The sequence below is a fragment of the Crocodylus siamensis genome, chromosome 5 (assembly GCF_052110815.1).
Source record: "Crocodylus siamensis isolate JL-2025a chromosome 5, ASM5211081v1, whole genome shotgun sequence".
Lineage (NCBI taxonomy): Eukaryota > Metazoa > Chordata > Crocodylia > Crocodylidae > Crocodylus > Crocodylus siamensis.
The window spans coordinates 8,974,590-8,993,711 of record NC_143399.1 but is presented as its reverse complement, the minus strand read 5'-3'; the positions used below and the strand labels follow the sequence as shown (position 1 = coordinate 8,993,711).

General features: G+C 47.7%; 1 protein-coding gene across 3 annotated transcripts in view; it reads left to right on the top strand.

The window, feature by feature from the left end:
• The window catches only part of CC2D1B (coiled-coil and C2 domain containing 1B), a 53,326-nt gene that overhangs the window by 21,769 nt on the left and 12,435 nt on the right, over window positions 1-19,122 (top strand). For all 3 annotated transcript variants that reach the window (XM_090049219.1, XM_090049217.1, XM_090049218.1), the window contains exons 10-21: window positions 55-150; window positions 501-631; window positions 1,427-1,499; window positions 6,066-6,190; window positions 6,927-7,128; window positions 10,689-10,861; window positions 12,656-12,781; window positions 13,422-13,480; window positions 14,558-14,674; window positions 15,172-15,245; window positions 15,937-15,995; window positions 17,958-18,009. In XM_090049219.1, coding sequence (XP_089905345.1) covers window positions 55-150; window positions 501-631; window positions 1,427-1,499; window positions 6,066-6,190; window positions 6,927-7,128; window positions 10,689-10,861; window positions 12,656-12,781; window positions 13,422-13,480; window positions 14,558-14,674; window positions 15,172-15,245; window positions 15,937-15,995; window positions 17,958-18,009 — 1,287 coding nt within the window. The remainder of the gene's footprint in view (window positions 1-54; window positions 151-500; window positions 632-1,426; window positions 1,500-6,065; window positions 6,191-6,926; window positions 7,129-10,688; window positions 10,862-12,655; window positions 12,782-13,421; window positions 13,481-14,557; window positions 14,675-15,171; window positions 15,246-15,936; window positions 15,996-17,957; window positions 18,010-19,122) is intronic.

The following is a 19,122-nucleotide window of genomic DNA, read 5'->3' as shown; positions in this document are numbered from 1 at the left end:
GTCTGTGAAACATGCTCTGAAAGGTCTCATGCTTTTTCTTCTTCCCCCTCGCAGACCTTGAAGGCCCAGAAAAGGTACAGGCTACGTCTAAACGAGTGGTACCTGTTCCTGAAAAAAGTTCAGAACGTCTTGTAATGTCTGAAGCTTCAGGTAGGATTTGTAACGCAGGATTTCTCTGTATGGGATTACAGAAATTGTAGGGCTGGTGGGGACCTCAAGAATCCATCCCCCTGCACTGAGGTAGAATGGAGTCATCCCTAGCTGATCACATTCTTGCATGATGTTTGGGGACAATAATTAGGAATGAATAAGCTCTTGCTTCTAAAGAAAGAGCTTTAATAGTTAGTTGGTGATGAAACTTTGTGCTGCTTTGAGTGGCCACCAGTTGGGTTTCGGTTCTGAATTAATGGCTGTGTTGAAGGGTGAGGCGTGGAAAGAACACAGGCAGCCAATGCAGGTTCTGAAATTTTGATTGTTTCATTGTCTTCGTTATTTCAAAGTTTCCCCACAGCAGCCAAAAACAGTACTGGAAGCTTTGCAGCAGAGACTGGAGAAATACCGGTCTGCAGCAGCACAGGCAAAGGCCAGTGGGGATGATCGGAAAAGCAGGATGCATGAGAGGATAGCCAAGGTAAGTGCTGTGCTTCCCTGTGTGTGGCATCTCAACCTTGGTGGAATGTTTTACGGACCAAGGAGGTGGGCTCCTCTGAAACACAGCGTACAGCTCGAGGAGGAGACCCTTTAGCCAGACACTGGTAGAAATTCAAGCTTAGGGAGGAAAGACGTTCTGTATGTTGCCCCTGGATAAATTTAGGACTGAGGTAACTTGACTGGATGCTGAGATTCTAGGGGAAATTAGGTCTTCGAACCCTTATGCCATCTTGTCTGGCTGTATAATACAATATCCAGTCCACTTGACTTTTGACAACTTTGGTCTCTGTGCCACTGTGGAAGGCAATAATGCTGCCTTGAAGGCGGCAGCATTAGTACTTCTAAGTGGTGTCTGGATGTAGCGTTAGATGTGTTGAGCTAGTTACATGAGCTTCGTCAGGACACACCTCCATTTCTGTGTGCCTTTATGCAGGAGCAGAGACATCTAAGTGACCTGTTGTGGGTACAAATATTTGTTGGTGCAAAATCAGAGGCTCACTGAAACAAGACTGGGCTGGAATTAGGCAGCTTTAATTTTCAGTCCCTAGAGTTCTGAAGCTTTTTAACTGTTTGAGTGTGTTTTATTATGTGTGTTGCTCAGTGGGCAGGAGCAATCATTCTACTTAAAGGCTTTTCTTTTATCTGCTTGCCATCCACCCAGTACAGAGGACCTTATGTTCTGCCACTATGTTTGTTTTAGCTTGAGTGTAAAATGATTTGTTGATTTGCAATCGCCAAAGCCAGTCTGCATCCTAACTAACATCTCTGATTACAGCAATACCAAGATGCTATAAGGGCCCATAAAGCAGGGAGAAAAGTGAATTTTGCTGAATTACCTGTTCCCCCTGGTAAGTGAGTACTTGAAATGTCCTAGCACTGACACCTGCCTACTAGTTAGGTGCTTGGGCACTCCTGTCGGTATTGCTTCACCAGTCCCTACTCTGTTGCAGGGAGGCCAGCCTGGCTGCCTGACAGCACTGAAAATACACTGTGGGATTGCTCATCCCTATCCTTCTTAACTTTCAAGCAGGGGCATACTGCTGGCAGTTAACCTTGCTTGTTAGGCAGTGCGAGCATTTGAATGCTGCTCCAGCCCAGCCTGACTCAGGAAGAACAAGGAGATCAGTTTACCAAAAAGCGAGACCTTAAGGGCTCACCCACTATCCCCCTGTGCCAGCCCTGCTTGGGAAAGGTTGAACACTGGAAATACTTGTTCTTCATTTTATTTGAATGGAATTTTGAAACCTGTGGAAATACTGTCAGATCTTTCCAGTTCCAGAGGAGCTACAAGTCTTTTAGCACTTTTTTTGTCTCAGAGCATTTAACATGTGTTAGAGGTGCACCAATATATCAGTCACAAATCGGATTGGCACCGCTTAAAAGGAAAATGAACAATATCAGCTGTTGGCTATCGGCTTTTTTTGGCTGGTGTAGCCAACAATGTCACCGATAAATGCCACACGTATGCATGCACATGGCCAGAAATGCAGCCCAGCAACTTGGAGAGCAGTGCCCTGCTGGTATGTCTGTGGAGCACAAGGAACGTGGGGGCAGATCAAGGCCCCCATGGTGAGGGAAAGAGTGGGGCAGGGGCAGGTGCTGCCCAGCCAGGCCAGTGAATGGGACTCTGGGGCCGGGAGTGGGATGGAGCCATGGGTGGCTTGCGTAGGGCAGGGATGGAGGGCTCCCCACCACTGTGTGCACCCCTAGCATGCACACACAGGGCATGGGGGACATGTGCCCCCCTGACAGGGCAGAGGATGGGCTGTCTGCTGCAGGTTTGGGGCCAGGTGCTGTGCCAGCCTCTTCCCAGCAGGGAGGCTAGGCTGGCACTGGGAGTGGGGGAAGCTCTGCTGCACAGGGTGGGCAGTGGCTGCCGCACTGGGAGGGGTTGCTATGGGAGGGAGGCGCTACGGGGAATTCTTGGGTTGCTGTAGCCCTTGAGCTTGCCTTTGGTGCTGCCCATGCTGGCGGTATTCTGCTCTACTACCTTTCCCTTGGGAGCCCTGTGCTGGCCACGCATCCCCTGCCTGCCCCACAGCAGGGGGCTCCCGAGGGAGAGGCAATAGAGCGGAGTACCCCGAACAGGGGCGGCGCTAGGACGAGCTATGGCCACCCCCCCCGAGCAGTGCCGCTGCCTCCCAGCCCACCTTGTGCAGCAGTACCCATCCCACTCCTAGCACTGCCCCAGGTCCCCTGCCAGGAAGAAGCTGGCACAACCTCTGGCCCCTGCCTCCCCAGCTTCCTCCCCCCCCATCACACTGTGTGGACAGACCACCCACAGCTCTGTCATGCTCCCAGCCCCAGGTCCCATTCACTGCTCTGGCTGGGCAGCACCTGCCCCTGCCCCACTCCCTCCCTCACTGTCGTGGCCCCGCTGTTTTAATGTTTAAAAAACAGCACTTGTGGAAGATTGCCTGTTGCCTTTAAATGTCAGTGCCTGTGAGGGGGAGTTCATGTGTGTGTGTAAACCCGTGGGAGCATGACATAATTCCTCAGATTCCTTATGTTTCTTGGCTGCCTAAGTGCTTCCAAACCACTCTTAAGAGTATGTGGCTTACAAAGAGTAAGATAAATAGCAGACACTGAAGCCCTCGGTGAGATTATGCTGCAGCAGATAGATGTACTGATAAGAGGTGACGGGCCTTTATTTAGTCAGGGATCTGGTGCCGTATAAGCAGCAGAAGCACAGTTTTCCTCAAGCTGCCCCACCAGTATGCTTCAACCCTTTCCACTTCCTTGGAGTGGCCATCTCTAGGGTTAGTTTCATACCCAGTCAGTCCATGGTACCTCTGGTGAGACCTGGCTAACTACATTTTAGTGACATGGATGCTACCCACCAGCCAACTAATAGTAGTAACTTTAGGTCACTGCTGATCTGAACTGGATTTCAACTAGCAACCTAGAGATTCAAGTCTTCACCTCCCCATTTTCAAACCCTCCCTCAAAAAAGAATGGAAAATAGTCCAAAAAAACCTATCAGTAAGTGTAACAGTTTTTCTAGGCCATAACCTCTGAGTTCCAGCGGGATGTAGCATTGCTCTTTAAGTGCCGGTGGTCCAGTGAAGCATCAAGACCTCAGAGATGCTCTGTCTGTTAACATATGGGGCAGCAATAACTGACCTGCATTACGTCACGTAAGTGGGTCAGCAGAGGAGTGGATAACAAAAACCTGTATAGGATGTACTGTGCTGGTGGCAGTGCTTTTTGTACCTACCCAACAATATAAAAAAAACAGAGGGGCTAATTTCTTACTTGATCATAGCTTTATGCTTAGAGGATCCTGCTTCACTTCAGCTCTGAATCTATCTGTGATTAGCAATTAATGCTTTTATGCAGTCTGAAAATCTGGGGTTTCTTAAACTAAAAGGCATTCATCCTAGGCAGGGTGGTTTGATTTCAAACTATCAGAGATCCTTTTGTTTACCCAGGTTTTGTCCAGCCTTTCTTTTCGAGAACAAAGTCCTAGACCTTCAAGTCCATTTAGTCCCTGAAATTGTAGATTTGGAATCCTGTAATGAGGGTAGTTTATTCCTGCTAATGGATATAGTTGTGTTTAATGAAACTGCTGCAAACATCTTTTAAATGTTAATGCTGATAATAACCAGTAGTGTTTACCAGAGAAACAAGGGGTAGCAAGGATTAAAGATTGCTTTGGTCAAGACCTGCTGTTCAGGCCTAGCATGCAACAAAAAGCTCTCCTAGATTGAAGAGGCAGTGCAGGTCTAACAGTCTGGTAGCTCGCAATTTAAGCCGTGGCTAGGAGTGTTTCGTGCCAGTGGGAAGATGGAAATGTTGGCTTTTGAATGGTGCAGTGGGTTTTTCTCTGCCTTCAGTGATTCAGCAGGTGTTGCGCAGTGAAATTATGGGGGTGTTAAGTTGTTGGATGAGCACAGATGCTTTCAGAAGTAGCTAACTTTTTCTAAGTTCTGGTCCTGAAATGATGATGAAAGAAAAACGAACGCTTATTTGCCAAGGTAGATTTCATAGATTTCTTAGATTTCATAGACACCAGGGCTGGAAGGGACCTCGGGAGATCATCCAGTCCAGCCCCCTGCCCAAAGGGCAAGAAGTCAGCTGGGGTCATAGGATCCCAGCAAGATAAGCATCCAATTTGCTCTTGAAGGTGTTCAATGTAGGTGCTTGAACCACCTCCGCTGGCAGACTGTTCCAGACCTTGGGAGCTCGGACAGTAAAGAAATTCTTCCTGATGTCCAGCCTGAAACGGTCTTGCGGGAGTTTGTGACCGTTCGACCTCGTCATCCCTTGGGGCACTCTGATGAACGAACGTTCCCCCAGATCCTGGGGGTCACCCCTTGATAAACTTATAGGTGGCCATCAGATCACCCCTGAGCCTGCGCTTTTCCAGGCTAAAGAGCCCCATGGCTCTCAGCCTGTCATCATAAGATCTGTTTTCCTGACCTCTGATCATGCGCGTGGCTCTCCTCTGGACTCTCTCAAGCTTCTCCACATCCTTTTTGAATCGTGGAGCCCAAAACTGGACGCAGTACTCCAGCTGCGGCCTCACCAAGGCCGAGTACAAGGGGAGAATGACGTCCCGGGATTTGCTTGAGAAGCATCTATGGATGCAAGCCAGCGTTTTGGTCGCTTTACTAGCCACAGCATCGCATTGCAGGCTCATGTTCATCTTGTGGTCAATGATGACCCCCAAGTCTCTTTCTTCTGTAGTGCTATCCAACGTAGCACTGCCGAGCCTATAAGGGTGCTGCAGGTTTTTCCTCCCAAGGTGGAGAACCTTGCATTTTTCGGTGTTAAACACCATGAGGTTCTCGTCTGCCCATTTGCTGAGCTTGTCCAGGTCAGCCTGGATCACCCGCCTATCTTCTGGCGTGGATGCTTTGCCCCAAAGTTTGGTGTCATCGGCAAACTTGGCCAGTCCACTCCTGACTCCAATGTCCACATCATAAATGAAGATGTTGAACAGTATGGGTCCAAGGACAGAGCCTTGGGGGACCCCACTGGTCACAGGGCACCACGATGAGTGACTGCCATCAATTACAACCCTCTGGGTCTGACCACGGAGCCAATTTCCCAGCCAGCGGATCGTGGTGGAGCCAAGGCCACAACTGGCCAGTTTGGCCAAGAGGTGATCATGGGATACCAGATCAAAGGCTTTTTTGAAGTCAAGATATATGACATCAATCTCTTCTCCCTCGTCCAGGTGATAGGTCACCTGGTCATAGAAGGAAATGAGATTGGTCAAACAAGACCTACCCGCAACAAACCCGTGCTGGCTATCCCTTAGGATGTTAGCCTGGGCCAGTCCCTCAAGGATGGCCTCCTTAATAAACTTTTCTAAGGTAGTAGTAACCTGTCTAGGAAGGGAAAGGACAGTGTGTAGAGAAGACTAAGGGTTTGTTTATTCAACTGTTTTATGTTCCCTTCCTCTCCAGGATTTCCCCCTATTCCCGGTATGGCACCTGCTGACGGCAGTGGCACAATAGCTGCAGTGCTGGAAAGCGCCAACCAGCTGGCCAATATGGAAGAGAAGGAAAACGAAGATGAGGAGGAGGAGGAGGTTTGAAGTTCTTATTAGTATTTTGTCATTAAAATACTGTATCTTCCAGAAGTTGGGGAAGAAACAATTGGATTTCCAGTTCTGAGGAATGCAGGATCCAGGTCTTTGGGGGGACAGTAAGAATAGCCCTTGGGATATAGTGGTGGGGAGATTTCAGAGGGATATTTTCAGAGTCCCTGGAGCTGTGATTTGCATTGAATCTGTTCTTATGTGGGTTTTGCCTTCAAAATGAGTGCCTTGCTGTGGGCCAGTTTCTCTCCTCACTCACCATCTGCCTCCAGGGAGCTCTCAGCTCTCTGAGCTTACCAGGATGTCTAGTGCTTGCACACTGCCTGGCAAGCTTCATTATACCATAAGGCTTTGGGTTGGTTTTTTCCACATATCTTGTGGCTGGCTGGCTTGTTTCATGTTTCCAGCTGGAGTATAGTCTTCAAATGAAAAATATCTTGACTGTTTTTTCCCATCCTCATCTGCCTTTCTCTGGAGGCAGCTCCATGCCCAATCTCTCTCTTGTTCCTTGCAAGCATCCAAGCCTCTCTCAGTGCATGTCAGCTGCAAGCCAACACGTTACTGCTCTTAGGCCCTATGAATTAAACTTGCCAAATGGGGTGTTGTGTTCCTCTGTGGAACAGCAGGAGGCTGATGTTGTGGAATGTGTCCATGAATGTTTGAGTCGCTGTTCTAAGTTTTGCCTTGGGTTTTATGCATTTAACATTAATTTTTTTTGCCGTGCTAGAGCGAACCTCCCACACAGGCCCCAGTTGCCAAAAAGCCTGCTCAGCTGCCTGAGAAGCCAACGCAGATTGTTAAACCAATTATGGTGCCATTTGCTGGAGCCCGAGAAAGCTCTCCCGAGCACGTGAAAAGAGCCATGTCGCCATCCACCCCTGCCAAAGCACTGGGCAAAGACGGATCAGTTGAACATCTCTCCCCATCGGGTAAGAACAAAGGGCTGGTCACTTCCAGCAGTGCATGTGCCATGTGTTTTAGATTAGATGTGCTTAATGTTCCTGTACTCATCTAGAGAGAAGTACTGCTGTTGGACTGGAATGTACAGCTTTGGGTCATTTCAGTAGGAGCTGCTCTCCACGTGCTTGGTGGAGAGCAGATGCAGGCCAGTTGCATTGCTCTGCTTTCAGGGGGTCGTTTGTGAGACTATAGAATGATGAGTTCTTTTACATTTGTGTAATAAGGCTGTATACATAAAGTTTTACTTGGGCATCCAATAGCTACTGAACTAAAAATATATTCTCGTGTCAGTGGATGGCTTGCCTGTCCAGACCACTGACTGAGCTGACATAAGGTTCTTCCCCCAGGAGTGGCTGTTTCCCTACTTCTTTCCACCTGAGGATCTCGGTGTCCTACAAGCAGTATTGAATTCATCCCCATAACCCTCCTGCCAGGTTGCCAAATACCTTCCTGCAAAATACTCGTGTTACAGGTGGAGATTTGGAGGCACAGAGATGAAGTGCCAGGCTCAAACTACTCAGCCAGGTTGTGGCTGAGGTGGGACTGGGACCCATACTCCTTGCTTGTCTGTGCTGTGCCTGTGCCTTACCCTAAGTTCATTCTCCTTTTCTTGTTCTGCCTCTGATAGATTCTTCAGACCAAAAGAAAACATTCACAGAGCCCCTCTGGCCAGCTGGGCAGTGCAGGACTTCTGGGGAGCAGGGAGGTGTTCCTGAGTGCTGCACTGACCAGCTTGCAGTCCCTCTCCATTGGTGAAATTCTGTGGCCTGTGTCAGAAAGCAAGTCAGGCTGAAGAAACATAAATCTTTGAGCCTCCATGAGCTGCGTTTTGCCCTGTTTTTGCTGCCTTGATGATGATGATTTAAATGTATGGTTGGAGCTCCCCAGACCTAATCTGTCTATTGAGGAATGATTCTCCTTCCCCTTTTATTTAAAAAAAAAAAAAAAAAAAAAGTGATACCTGGTCTTTCCACAAGTGCTGGGTCTCATCTGCACAAGAAGTTTGGGCACCAGTCAGCAGCTACCATAAGAAGCTGCCAGCCTGCCTGGCTCCTGCAAGATGCCTGTGGTTCCTGTGCTGGCAGGATGTAAAGTGAATCTGAGGGGGCCACGGCAGCCAGTAGAAGCCATGGATGGGTCTGGGCACACATCCTCTCAGCTGTTAGGTGACAGCAGAAGCCTTTTGTCACTCACAGTGCCTGTGTTATTTTGCCATTAGGAAAAAGCTGTTTGTGGATTGACGAGGCCTTACTCATGGATACCTAGACCTCAAGCTGCCAGCCCAGCAGTGGCACCCTCGTGCGCACCCCACAGTTGCCACCTCTTGGTCTGGAAGCAGTGGAGCTGAGCCCACCATGGTGTCAAGGGCAGGCTAATTATCATTCCTGAGCTTCAGTGCCACTTTCTGCCCTTAGCACCATGTGGACTCTGCTGTACTGCTGGTCTGGGAAGCAGTATGTGTGCAGTGCTGTGTCACGTTTGAGGGCACCATTGATGGTCATGGTAAGTTTATGGTCTAGGCATGACCAACTCTCAAATAGGGAAGAGCACCATGAACCTGGACTCATCCACTCTGGTTCTTGTCATAGGCTCCTCAGGATTTGCAGTTGGTGCCAATGTTTTGCTTTGGTTAAACTAGGTTGGGCTGTCAGTGGGCCTGTGTAAGCCAACCCCAGACCCCACCCTTCAATAACATTGCCCTCGGCTATTCAGAGGTAACGTATAGGGGCATGCAGCAGAGACAACAGTTGCTGCGTTGCACTGTGCCTCACTCTTACGTGAACTAGGTGCACTGTATTGGCTTCTGTGCTCTGTCCCTTGAGTGGCAAAACATGGGCATGCATGATTCTCTTCCACTCACTCTCAGGATGGAGTGGAGAGATGCATCCAGAAAAGGCAGCTCAGTTTAAGGCAATGGTTCTCAACTGGTGTGCCCTACATGCTTCCTTACAGGCAGGTCAGGAAGCAACAGCAACTGGAGCACATGCTCTTCCACCACCCTCCTCGGTCTGACTCCACATGCTTCTGGATACAGAGGTGCGCCAGACAGGTGGGACTATCTTGTGTCCCTCTGTGACCAGGGAAGTATGCAGGGTCAGACCAGGAAGGGCTATGGCAAAAGCCTGTGCTTTGGCTGCGGCCCTTTGCACTGCTTGGCCAGAGGGGTCGGGCTGGGCTGGAGCAGTCCAGTGCACCATCTGGCTGGAGGAGTTGAGTGTGGGGAAACCAAGGTGGGTAAGACCTCCCTTCCCAGCCCACCCACCCTAGGGGCACAGAGGAATTTTGTCAAAGATGTTAAACTCCTTACTTATGCCTCTGCTCCTGCCTATTTGAGGTATGTCAGAAAACTAATACAGGCCAGAGCGTGCAGCAGCACCTGGTTGAGAACTGAGGTAAGCGGAGGCAGCACAACAGTGGTTCTCAGCCAAGGGTATTGCTAAATTCAGAGAAGTTGTGAAGAGTGCCCTGATTCAAATGGTTGAGAACTACTGGTTTAAGGCCTGTACAGTGACAGTGCAGCTGCAGAGGTTGAGAAGGAAAGCAAGGCCTTGCTCAGGCAGCTCTCTGCAGAGCATTCTTGAAGATGCCTGTGGCTCTCTTTCTAGGACCACACAGGCTTTTGCCTGTTTGGACTGAATTAAAACCTGGGCAAACAACCTTATCTAATCGGTTTGTATTTGGCCAGCTGGGCAGCTTGCACATACAGCAACAGTGCTGCTGGCTCCCCTCTGAGAAAGGAAGTAAGTGCTAGTCAGATGACCTATATTCTTGCTGCCATTAATAGCTTCACCAGCCCGCTTGGTGTTGTTTGTATAACAGAAATGCCATCTTTTGCAAGTGCATCACTTGGGTAATCGCACTCATGTGCTGAAGTAGTGAGTGCAGTAAAAGAATCCAGGAAAATAGAGACAGATAATCACTGCATATTTCTTTCTAAGCCAACAAAAGTATGGCAAAAGCCAGGTTCTTTGGATCATGATTTTCAAGTGATCCAGCCTAAATATAACAGCTGTCCCAACTGTTGAAGTGTGGAGAGAGTGACCCAAAAAGAAGTTACGTAAGGGTATAAAAGAAAAATGTGAGTATCCGTTGTGCCTACAGGGTTTGGGTCTGCACACATGCAGGAAAACCCCTGGCTCAGGGTCATCAGTTGTTTTTTGGAATTGGAAATTGGGCCTAAATTTTGAATTCAACTCAGCAGTAGCCTCTGTTTCCCCATCTGTGAAGTAGTGACAGCATCTCCCAGGTGTGTTGTGATTTTTCTACATGAAGAGTTGTAGGTTTGAGTTCTTTGAGGTTCCTGGATGCATGGTGCCATGGTGGAAGAGGTGGTATTAAATTTTGGGACTGGTGTGAAAATGAAATCATCCATTGTGTAGTGGTTGCATCTCAAACTGCCCGGGAGGTATTGGTCAAAACCAGCTATCAGCAAATGACATTTCCTTTGCCATCAGTCAAACGGAATGAACACACTTTGGGGTGGGAGGTGATGTCAGGTGGCTGTTCTTATTTGGCTGTTCCTTGTCAGCTAGGGAACAGCTGGAATTTCTGGAGAACAGGAAGAAGCAGTACATGAAGGCAGCAATCAAAGCAAAGCAGGCAAACGACCTTGAACAAGCCAAACTCTATCTGCGGACAGCAAAAAGCTTTGACCCAAAGATAGAGCAGGCAAAATGCGGCAAATCTGTTGATATTTCCAAGGTAAGTAGAAGCCATAAATAACATGTTCTGCTTTGCCCCTTGGGCATCTCAAATGTGTGGGTTTCTTGGAAGTCCCCCACTGCTTTCAAACATGACATTTTGGAGCAAACCCAGTGCTAGGCAAACCAGTCAGATGATTGCTCCCGGGACTAGAGGCATCTGTGGACTCACAAAGGAGGCAGTGGCAATGCCCTTTCCTACCACAGGGCCACTGTTCCTACTCCCCTTCCCCCCCCCCCAACACACAATCCAGATATGCCTGTTGTGGAAGAAGCAGCTGAAAGTGTGCAAGTGGGTTCAATCCCCAGAACCCTTTTGCTTCCTGGCCTCCAAAGCACCAATTTGTAACTAATAGCTGCACTCTGAACAGCTGGACTGGGACCATTAGTTTCCCACATAGGTAACCATCACATGGTAGCAACTAACAGATGAACTGGAACCAGCCATTGTGAATTCTCTGTCTCTCTCTACCAGCCTCTGTAGCTACTTTCCCTCACCTGCTCATGCTTTACCTCTCTTTCTTGTTGCTTTAATTCTGCTTTAGTGTTTTTCCAAGGGACAGTGTTTTGTGACAACCAGGTCACACAATCCTTGGACGCAGGTGTTGCGGTGGACGTAGTCTTTCTGGACTTCAGGAAGGCCTTCAGTACTGTCTCACCCCATTCTCATTAAGAAATTAGGCGACTGTGGCATCGATGCCTACTGAGTCAGATAGATGGGTTGCAAATTGGCTGAAGGGCCGCACCCAGAGAGTGGTGGCGGGCGGGTCATTTTCGACCTATAGGGACGTGGGCAGTGGGGTCCCCCAGGGCTCAGGCCTCCGGCCTACACTGTTCACCATCTTTATCAGTGACTTGGACGAGGAAGTGAAAAGCACCTTGTTCAAATTCATGGATGACACTAAAATGTGGAGAGAAGTAGGCACACTAGAAGAGAGAGATGGGCTACAACTAGCTCTGGACAGGTTACAGGGGTGGGCGCATGAGAATAGGATGGATTTCAATACTGACAAGTGCAAGGTGCTGCACCTGGGGAGGAAGAACCAGTACCATACCTACAGGCTGGGGAACTCCCTTCTCTTCAGCATGGAGGCAGGAAAGGATCTATTGATTCCAAGATGAATGTGGGCCGCCAATGTGGGGACGTGGTCGGGAAGGTTAACTGCACCTTGTCATGCATCCACAGATGCATCACGAGCAGGTCCAAGGAGGTGATCCTTCCCCTCTATGTGACACTAGTCAGGCCGCAGTTGCAGTACTGCATCCAGTTCTGGGCGCCACACTTCAAGAGGGATGTGGACAGCATGGAGAGGGTCCAGAGGAGGCCACTCGCATGATCCAGGGGCAGCAGGGTAGGCCCTATGAGGAGAGGCTACGAGACCTGAACCTATTCAGCCTCCACAAGAGGAGACTAAGAGGGGATCTGGTGGCCGTCTATAAACTTGCCAAGGGGGACCAGCAGGCAGTGGCAGAGTCCCTGTTCCCCCGAGCACTACTGTGAGTAATGAGAAATAACAGCCATAAGTTGACTGCGAGTAGATTCAGGCTAGACATCAGGAGGCGCTACTTCACAGTCAAGGCGGCTAGGATCTGCAACCAACTTCCAAGGGAAGTGGTGCTTGCACCTACCCTGGGAGTCTTCAAAAGGAGACTAGACAATCACATAGCTGGACTTGTTTGACCCCAGCATTGTTTCTTGCCCATGGCAAGGGGTGGGACTTGATCTGCTTGGGTCCTTTCCGACCCTACCTACGATGAAACTGACTGTTACGATGCGCTTTGTGTTGTTTTACAGTTGCCATCACCCCCCACCGATGATGAAGGTGACTTTATCTTCATACACCATGAGGACATCAGGCTCTCTCAGAAGGCAGATGAGGTGTACACACAGCTCATAAAGCTGCTAAAGGACCAGCACGAGGTAACTGCCTTTCCCTGACAGGGCTCCATTGTTCACTGAGAATCCTTTGGTGGGAGAAATGCTTTGCGGTCCCGGTAGCACTTTGGTTTATGTTGCTGCTATGGTCATAATCCTGTCTTTGTGTCTATAGGATTTTCAGCTCCTATTAAAAGATATTGATGATTTTTTGAGTCCTTAGGACAGCATTTTCAAACACAAGTGCCTGAGGTAGACCCTTTAAATCAATGGCCTAGTTTTCAAGGGTGCTCCCATTTGAAGTCTGTGGGAGCCCCATGAAGCTCAGCAACTGTTGAAATCAAGTCATTAGCTTGAGTGTCCAGCTTTGGGTGCCTGAGTTTAAAACTTTAACCTTTACTTTTAGGGCAGTGCAACTCCTGGGGTATTTTGCCAGGTCAGGGAACCAAGAGAAAAATGTCAGTCAAGGAAAGAAGTCAAAGCAATTGTTGAACTTGGCTCTGGTAGTGTTGACGTGATATTGGCTTTGCATTTTTATAAGCAAGGCACATCTCTAGAAATTTAGGCAGACCCAGAGTTATCATCTTCCATTAGAAAAAGCCAGTGTAACAGGGAGCTTCTCATCTGTTGTCTTTTTTTTCAAAGGCTCCCTTTGGATAATTTGTCATTTCTTTTCTGTTAACAGAAATGTTTGCAGTATTCCAAGCAGTTCATGCATCTGGGAAATGTCGCAGAAACGACACGGTAAGATGGGAGGCCACCACCTGTATGTATTTTCATGTGGTTCCTTCAGCACTTGGTCTGCCCTGGCAGGGACTGGGAAGCCTTTCCAGCCTGTAAGGGTATGAGTGATTGTGGGTCCTTGGTCACTGAATGACTTGGTACCTTTGCAGCCTGGTGGAGCTCAGAGGAGATCGGTCGGTGTTCTGAACCAGGTGAAGGACAAGCTCAGCAAATGGGCAGACGAGAACCTCATGGTGTTTAACACCGAAAAATGCAAGGTTCTCCACCTTGGGAGGAAAAACCTGCAGCACCCTTACAGGCTCGGCAGTGCTACGTTGGTTAGCACTACAGAAGAAAGAGACTTGGGGGTCATCATTGACCACAAGATGAACATGAGCCTGCAGTGCGATGCTGCGGCTAGTAAAGCGACCAAAACGCTGGCTTGCATCCATAGATGCTTCTCAAGCAAATCCCGGGACGTCATTCTCCCCTTGTACTCGGCCTTGGTGAGGCCGCAGCTGGAGTACTGCGTCCAGTTTTGGGCTCCACGATTCAAAAAGGATGTGGAGAAGCTTGAGAGAGTCCAGAGGAGAGCCACGCGCATGATCAGAGGTCAGGAAAACAGATCTTACGATGACAGGCTGAGAGCCATGGGACTCTTTAGCCTGGAAAAGCGCAGGCTCAGGGGTGATCTGATGGCCACCTATAAGTTTATCAGGGGTGAACACCAGGACCTGGGGGAACGTCTGTTCACCAGAGCGCCCCAAGGGATGACGAGGTCGAACGGTCACAAACTCCCGCAAGACCGTTTCAGGCTGGACATCAGGAAGAATTTCTTTACTGTCCAAGCCCCCAAGGTCTGGAACAGTCTGCCAGTGGAGGTGGTTCAAGCGCCTACATTGAACACCTTCAAGAGTAAATTGGATGCTTATCTTGCTGGGATCCTCTGACCCCAGCTGACTTCCTGCCCTTTGGGCAGGGGGCTGGACTGGATGATCTCCCGAGGTCCCTTCCAGCCCTAATGTCTGTGAATCTGTGAAATCTATGAAGTGCTCTCTGCGCTGTTCCTTCATGTCATTGGTTGACTTCTGGTTACAGGTTTGAAAAGCTGGCACAAGGTTGTAAGAAGGATCTGGAGATACTACAGCTTGCCCAAGCCCAGGGGATGGATCCTCCAAGCCATCACTTTGAGGAGAGAACCTTTAAAATGATAAGGTACAAGTGTGTCCGTAAGCAGACTGAGGCAGTGTGCTAGGGGAATTGGGGCACTGATAGTTTTCCCTCCAGTCAGAATTGACAGGAGTTAAACGCCCAAAACTGTCCCACATTCCTAAGAAAGAGACTCCCAAATATTTAAGGATTCATCCAGTTTATGAAGTAGCCATTTCACAGCTTCCACTTGATGTTCTGTCATTCCCAGGACAGGTTAATCTAATCATAAATGCCCCATAGGTGGTGTCTTTGAGGTTTGTTCTTGGCATCTTTTACAATATCACTTGTAACACTGGAGATACAAAACAGAAAACAGCTTGTCTAGGTACTCTACTTCTCCAGTGTTTAAGAATGGTTTATGTAGAAATAAGCTTTTCTGCAGGACTCTCATTCACCTTCATTTGGCAAGTGTGTCTGTACAACAGCACTGGAATCCTGGCCTGGCCATGTGCCAGGGACTGAACGGGACAAAAACTGTATTTTTGTTTGTCTCTTCACAGGATATTTTCTGAACTCAACAGCACAGAAATGCATCTCATCGTTGTCAGGGGAATAAACCTGCCAGCTCCTCCAGGTAATATGCAGGATATTGAGCTGATACTTTTGCCTCTCTTTATCAGACCATAAGGGAGTCGGTGGTGGTAAATCAGATTTATTTGTCTTGGAGGTAAATGGGAATCTTGAAGCCCTTGAAACAAAACCATTTTCCATGCACATTGGCACAAACCTCTGCGTTTCGGGTTCAAATCCAAACAATAACCCTAAGGGAAAACTCAAGTTAACACTGCAGAGTTTTTTGTCTTGTTTGAGCAGAGATTCTTGGATTCCCAGGGCGTTACTCAAAAGTGGGTCTCCACTCAAGCTCCTCATGGCTTCAGGTTTTGTCATAAATATTTACCGCAGCTCTTGGGCGGACTTCGGTCACTTGTGCTCTCAGAGCCAAGCAGCAGGGATTGCTCTCTAGAATATGGCAGCCAGTCTCTTCTTGATCCTTTGTTTTTGGTGCTTTAAATGGCATTTGAAGCAGTTCTGAAATGATCAAACAGGAGCATTGCCTAGAGGTTTTCCTGTGGCTGCATGTCTAATGGGGTTTAGAGTTAACGGATCAGTTTTTCACAACTGCCTTCGAGGTCTGGAACACAAATGCCACAGAGTCAACGAGATGCTTTTGAAAATCTTCGTCTATTAAGAATGTGCTACAGTGTCCACACCAGGTCCCTGAGGCTGTTTGGACTGACTTGACTGCCAACTGTTGTCTTACACAGGTGTGGTGCCAGATGACTTGGATGCATTTGTGAGATTTGAATTTCATTACCCGAGTGTGGTGAGTGCATATCCAGGCCTTTGCCATTCCTCAGTCCGAGACACTGCGTTACCTACCGGTGTGTTGTGGGTCTAGCAACACGATATGAAGCTCACTTTGAGGAGCCAGAGGTCTCTGTTTTCCAGCGCGGTGATCAGTTAGTTGGAACCTTCACCAGGTGTTTGGCTCTTAGGTCTACAGCTCAGTTATAACAGACTGTTTGGATGGGTTTTTTCTAAAATTTGGGGAGAGGAAGGAGATGTAGGCATTAGAGATTTAAGTTTGAGAAATAGACAAAAAAAGCCTAAACTCTGGCCTCATAGAAATGCATATGGATCTTTTTTTACTTTGTCGGCAGATGGAAACATGTCTGTAGAAAGGGCCTGGCCTGGACAAATTTCCCAGCCTTAATGGCTGGTCTGCATCTGTGTAAACTCACTGTCTGCTGCTAAAGAATTCATTGTGCTTTGTCACTGTGAAGATTTGGCCCTTCTGAGGCTTTGTCATTTCGACCATGTATTGGGCTCCTCCCTTGTCTCGCATGAAGCTGCGATGGCTGTCAGCCCCGCTGGGTCTGAGACACGTTTTGTCTTCCTGCTTTGGGAGACTGCTGTTGCTAGCCCATCTTTCCAAGAGACCTTTCGACACTCTTAGACATGCAGTTTCCTTGTGTGCTGGCTACCCTGTGTATTCGGGATCACTTCTTTGGAACATTACTGTTTGTGTGCATGTGAACATCACCGGTGTGTGGGCATTATGGGTTAGGTGCAGGACGCCTGTATCATCTGCAGCAGGGTGGTCAAAGAAGCTGATGCAGGTGCGAATCGGTTATCCACCTTAACAAATACAGGGCAAGCCAGGCAGTGAGAAGTGAGGTTCTCCCCTTGTCCTAAATGCTGGCTGCAGCAGCGTTCCCCCAAGCCCTGGATGCAGGTGCCAGCAGTAGAGGGGCCTCTAAAGTGCGGATAGTACGTCTGACCTCCTGTCAGAGTGGGTTTTGCGCCTCCTGTCACCACGTGCCTAGTCTTATAACAGCATGGAGCCATGTGGTAATAGACTCTGAAGGATTTTTTTAAAAACATTCAGGGCCTGATTCCTATCCCTTGAGAAACATCAGGTCATTCCATTGAAGCCCATTGAATTTCCAGTGGAAAAAATGTGAGAGGAGAAAAGGGCAGGTCTGTGTTCTCATCTTAAGTTACATGGACTTCAGTCTGGAGTCACTCCATTGGCTTGACTTTGATGTAACAGGGATCAGGGCCTGGCTGTGAAACATGATAAGGAATCCACAGAAAGTCGTCATGGCTGGCTTTAATCTTTATTTTTCAGTATTCACAAGCCAGATCCCCACGTTGTAGCCAAAAAACATGAAATATAGTGCTTTCTCCTTCATAGTTGAAATCAGTTTTTCAAAGTAGCTACAATAATTAGGTCACATTGTCCTTGTTCAGTCCCCAAAGATTTAGTTTGTACTCTGCTTTGGGTTAAAAGTTAATTCATTTTGGTGGCAGATTGATTGTCAGGGAAAATAATAGTTGGGCAATTCCCTGAATGATTTGCATTGGGCTCCTTGTGCAGCACCAGAAGCTGCTTGTTATTCCAGCTCATGCAGAAGGAAAGGTATTATTGCCTGGTGTATGTACGTAGTTTATCATGCAGCATAGTGGTAGCACTTGGTAGCTTTATGATGAATGTTCTGAACTGAGCACAGCCACAAAACTTATATGTAGGATTTGTATTTAATATTTCATTTAACTTGTTCTGTATCTGGTGTTGTATTTAGTCACCACAATGAAGTACAAATATTTTAATCTTAAATAAACCCGTGCCCATTTTACCCTGGATAACCGCCCTCCCAACACACGCACGCACGCACGTCGAAGTTTTTCAATATACAGATCTAACACCAGTTAGTATTAACAGTATTTTGCAGCCAGGGTTGATGATTTTATGTAAAGATTTTTCCTTTTCTTTTTGTAATAGGAGCAAGCTCAGAAAAGTAAAACGGCAGTAATTAAGAATACCAATTCTCCAGGTTTGTATCTCCTCTGGGGGGAGGCATGAAACTCTGCACCTTAAAAAGCCACTGTGGAGTAGAGGCTTGCCTCACAGCTGGGACAAGCGCCAGGCTGGAGTGAACTGTGCTCCTGTCTTCAGTGACAAGACGTGTAGTCACAGGTCACAGCCAACTGTTCTGCAGGTTTCTTCCCCCCTCTCTCCCGGGCGTGGTGCAGGTCACTTAATGATGTGATCTCTCTCCTCAATACTACCGAGCCTTTGCTATTGTCTCCAGCCAGTCTGGGCTGTTATGGCAACCTTGGTAAGCAATAGGCCAGTGAAACAAAAAGTTAAAGAGTGACTAAATTATTTATTTATGCTTCATTAGGGATCAGTTGTCCTCAGTGCATAGCGGGTGATATGTTTGAGGAATCTTATCTGGTTTCTTTTGGTTACATTAACGCAGTGAAAGTATGTATTGTCTTTTCCAGTTCATCAGCAATCACCTGGTATATTTTATGGTGCAAACTCAGTGCCTGGGGTGTGAGTTGTGAAGCTCTGATTAACAATAATAGACATAGTATTAAATTGAAAAACTTAGTAATGAAGTTACAGGAAGTATGATGAAGCAACACATTCATTGTTTCTCAAAAAAATCTGAATACAGCTACTCTTCTTTCATCTGTCCTTTTTCAGATTGCTGCCCCCTTAGCACCTAGGCATGGCCCAGATGTCTTGTGGTGAAACTTGCACCCTGGTGTGCTTATATCAGGGAGTGGTGCTTTATGGCTAGAGCAGGAGTTTAGAAAACTGACCATCTCAGCTCTTCCATTGTCTTATTTTGGGATTTTGGGCAAGTCTCTTACCATCTGTGCTTAGCTTCCAAAATGAGGATGATACTGTGCTGAGAAGCGTAATTGTAAGCTGCTTGGAGACCCTCTGATGAAAAGGTGTCATGTTATTTTTATTAGCAGCCTTGCTTAACTTCATGGCTAATAAAATGTTCCCCATTGTTCTTATTTTCCTGCAAGATTATCTTTTTCTTCTTGCTTGCTTTTAGGTCTTTGTCTGTCAGACAAACATAACATTTTGTGGAGCTGGGCTTGCCAACAGTGTCACCTTACTGAAAAGTCACTTTACTTTTCTGTAC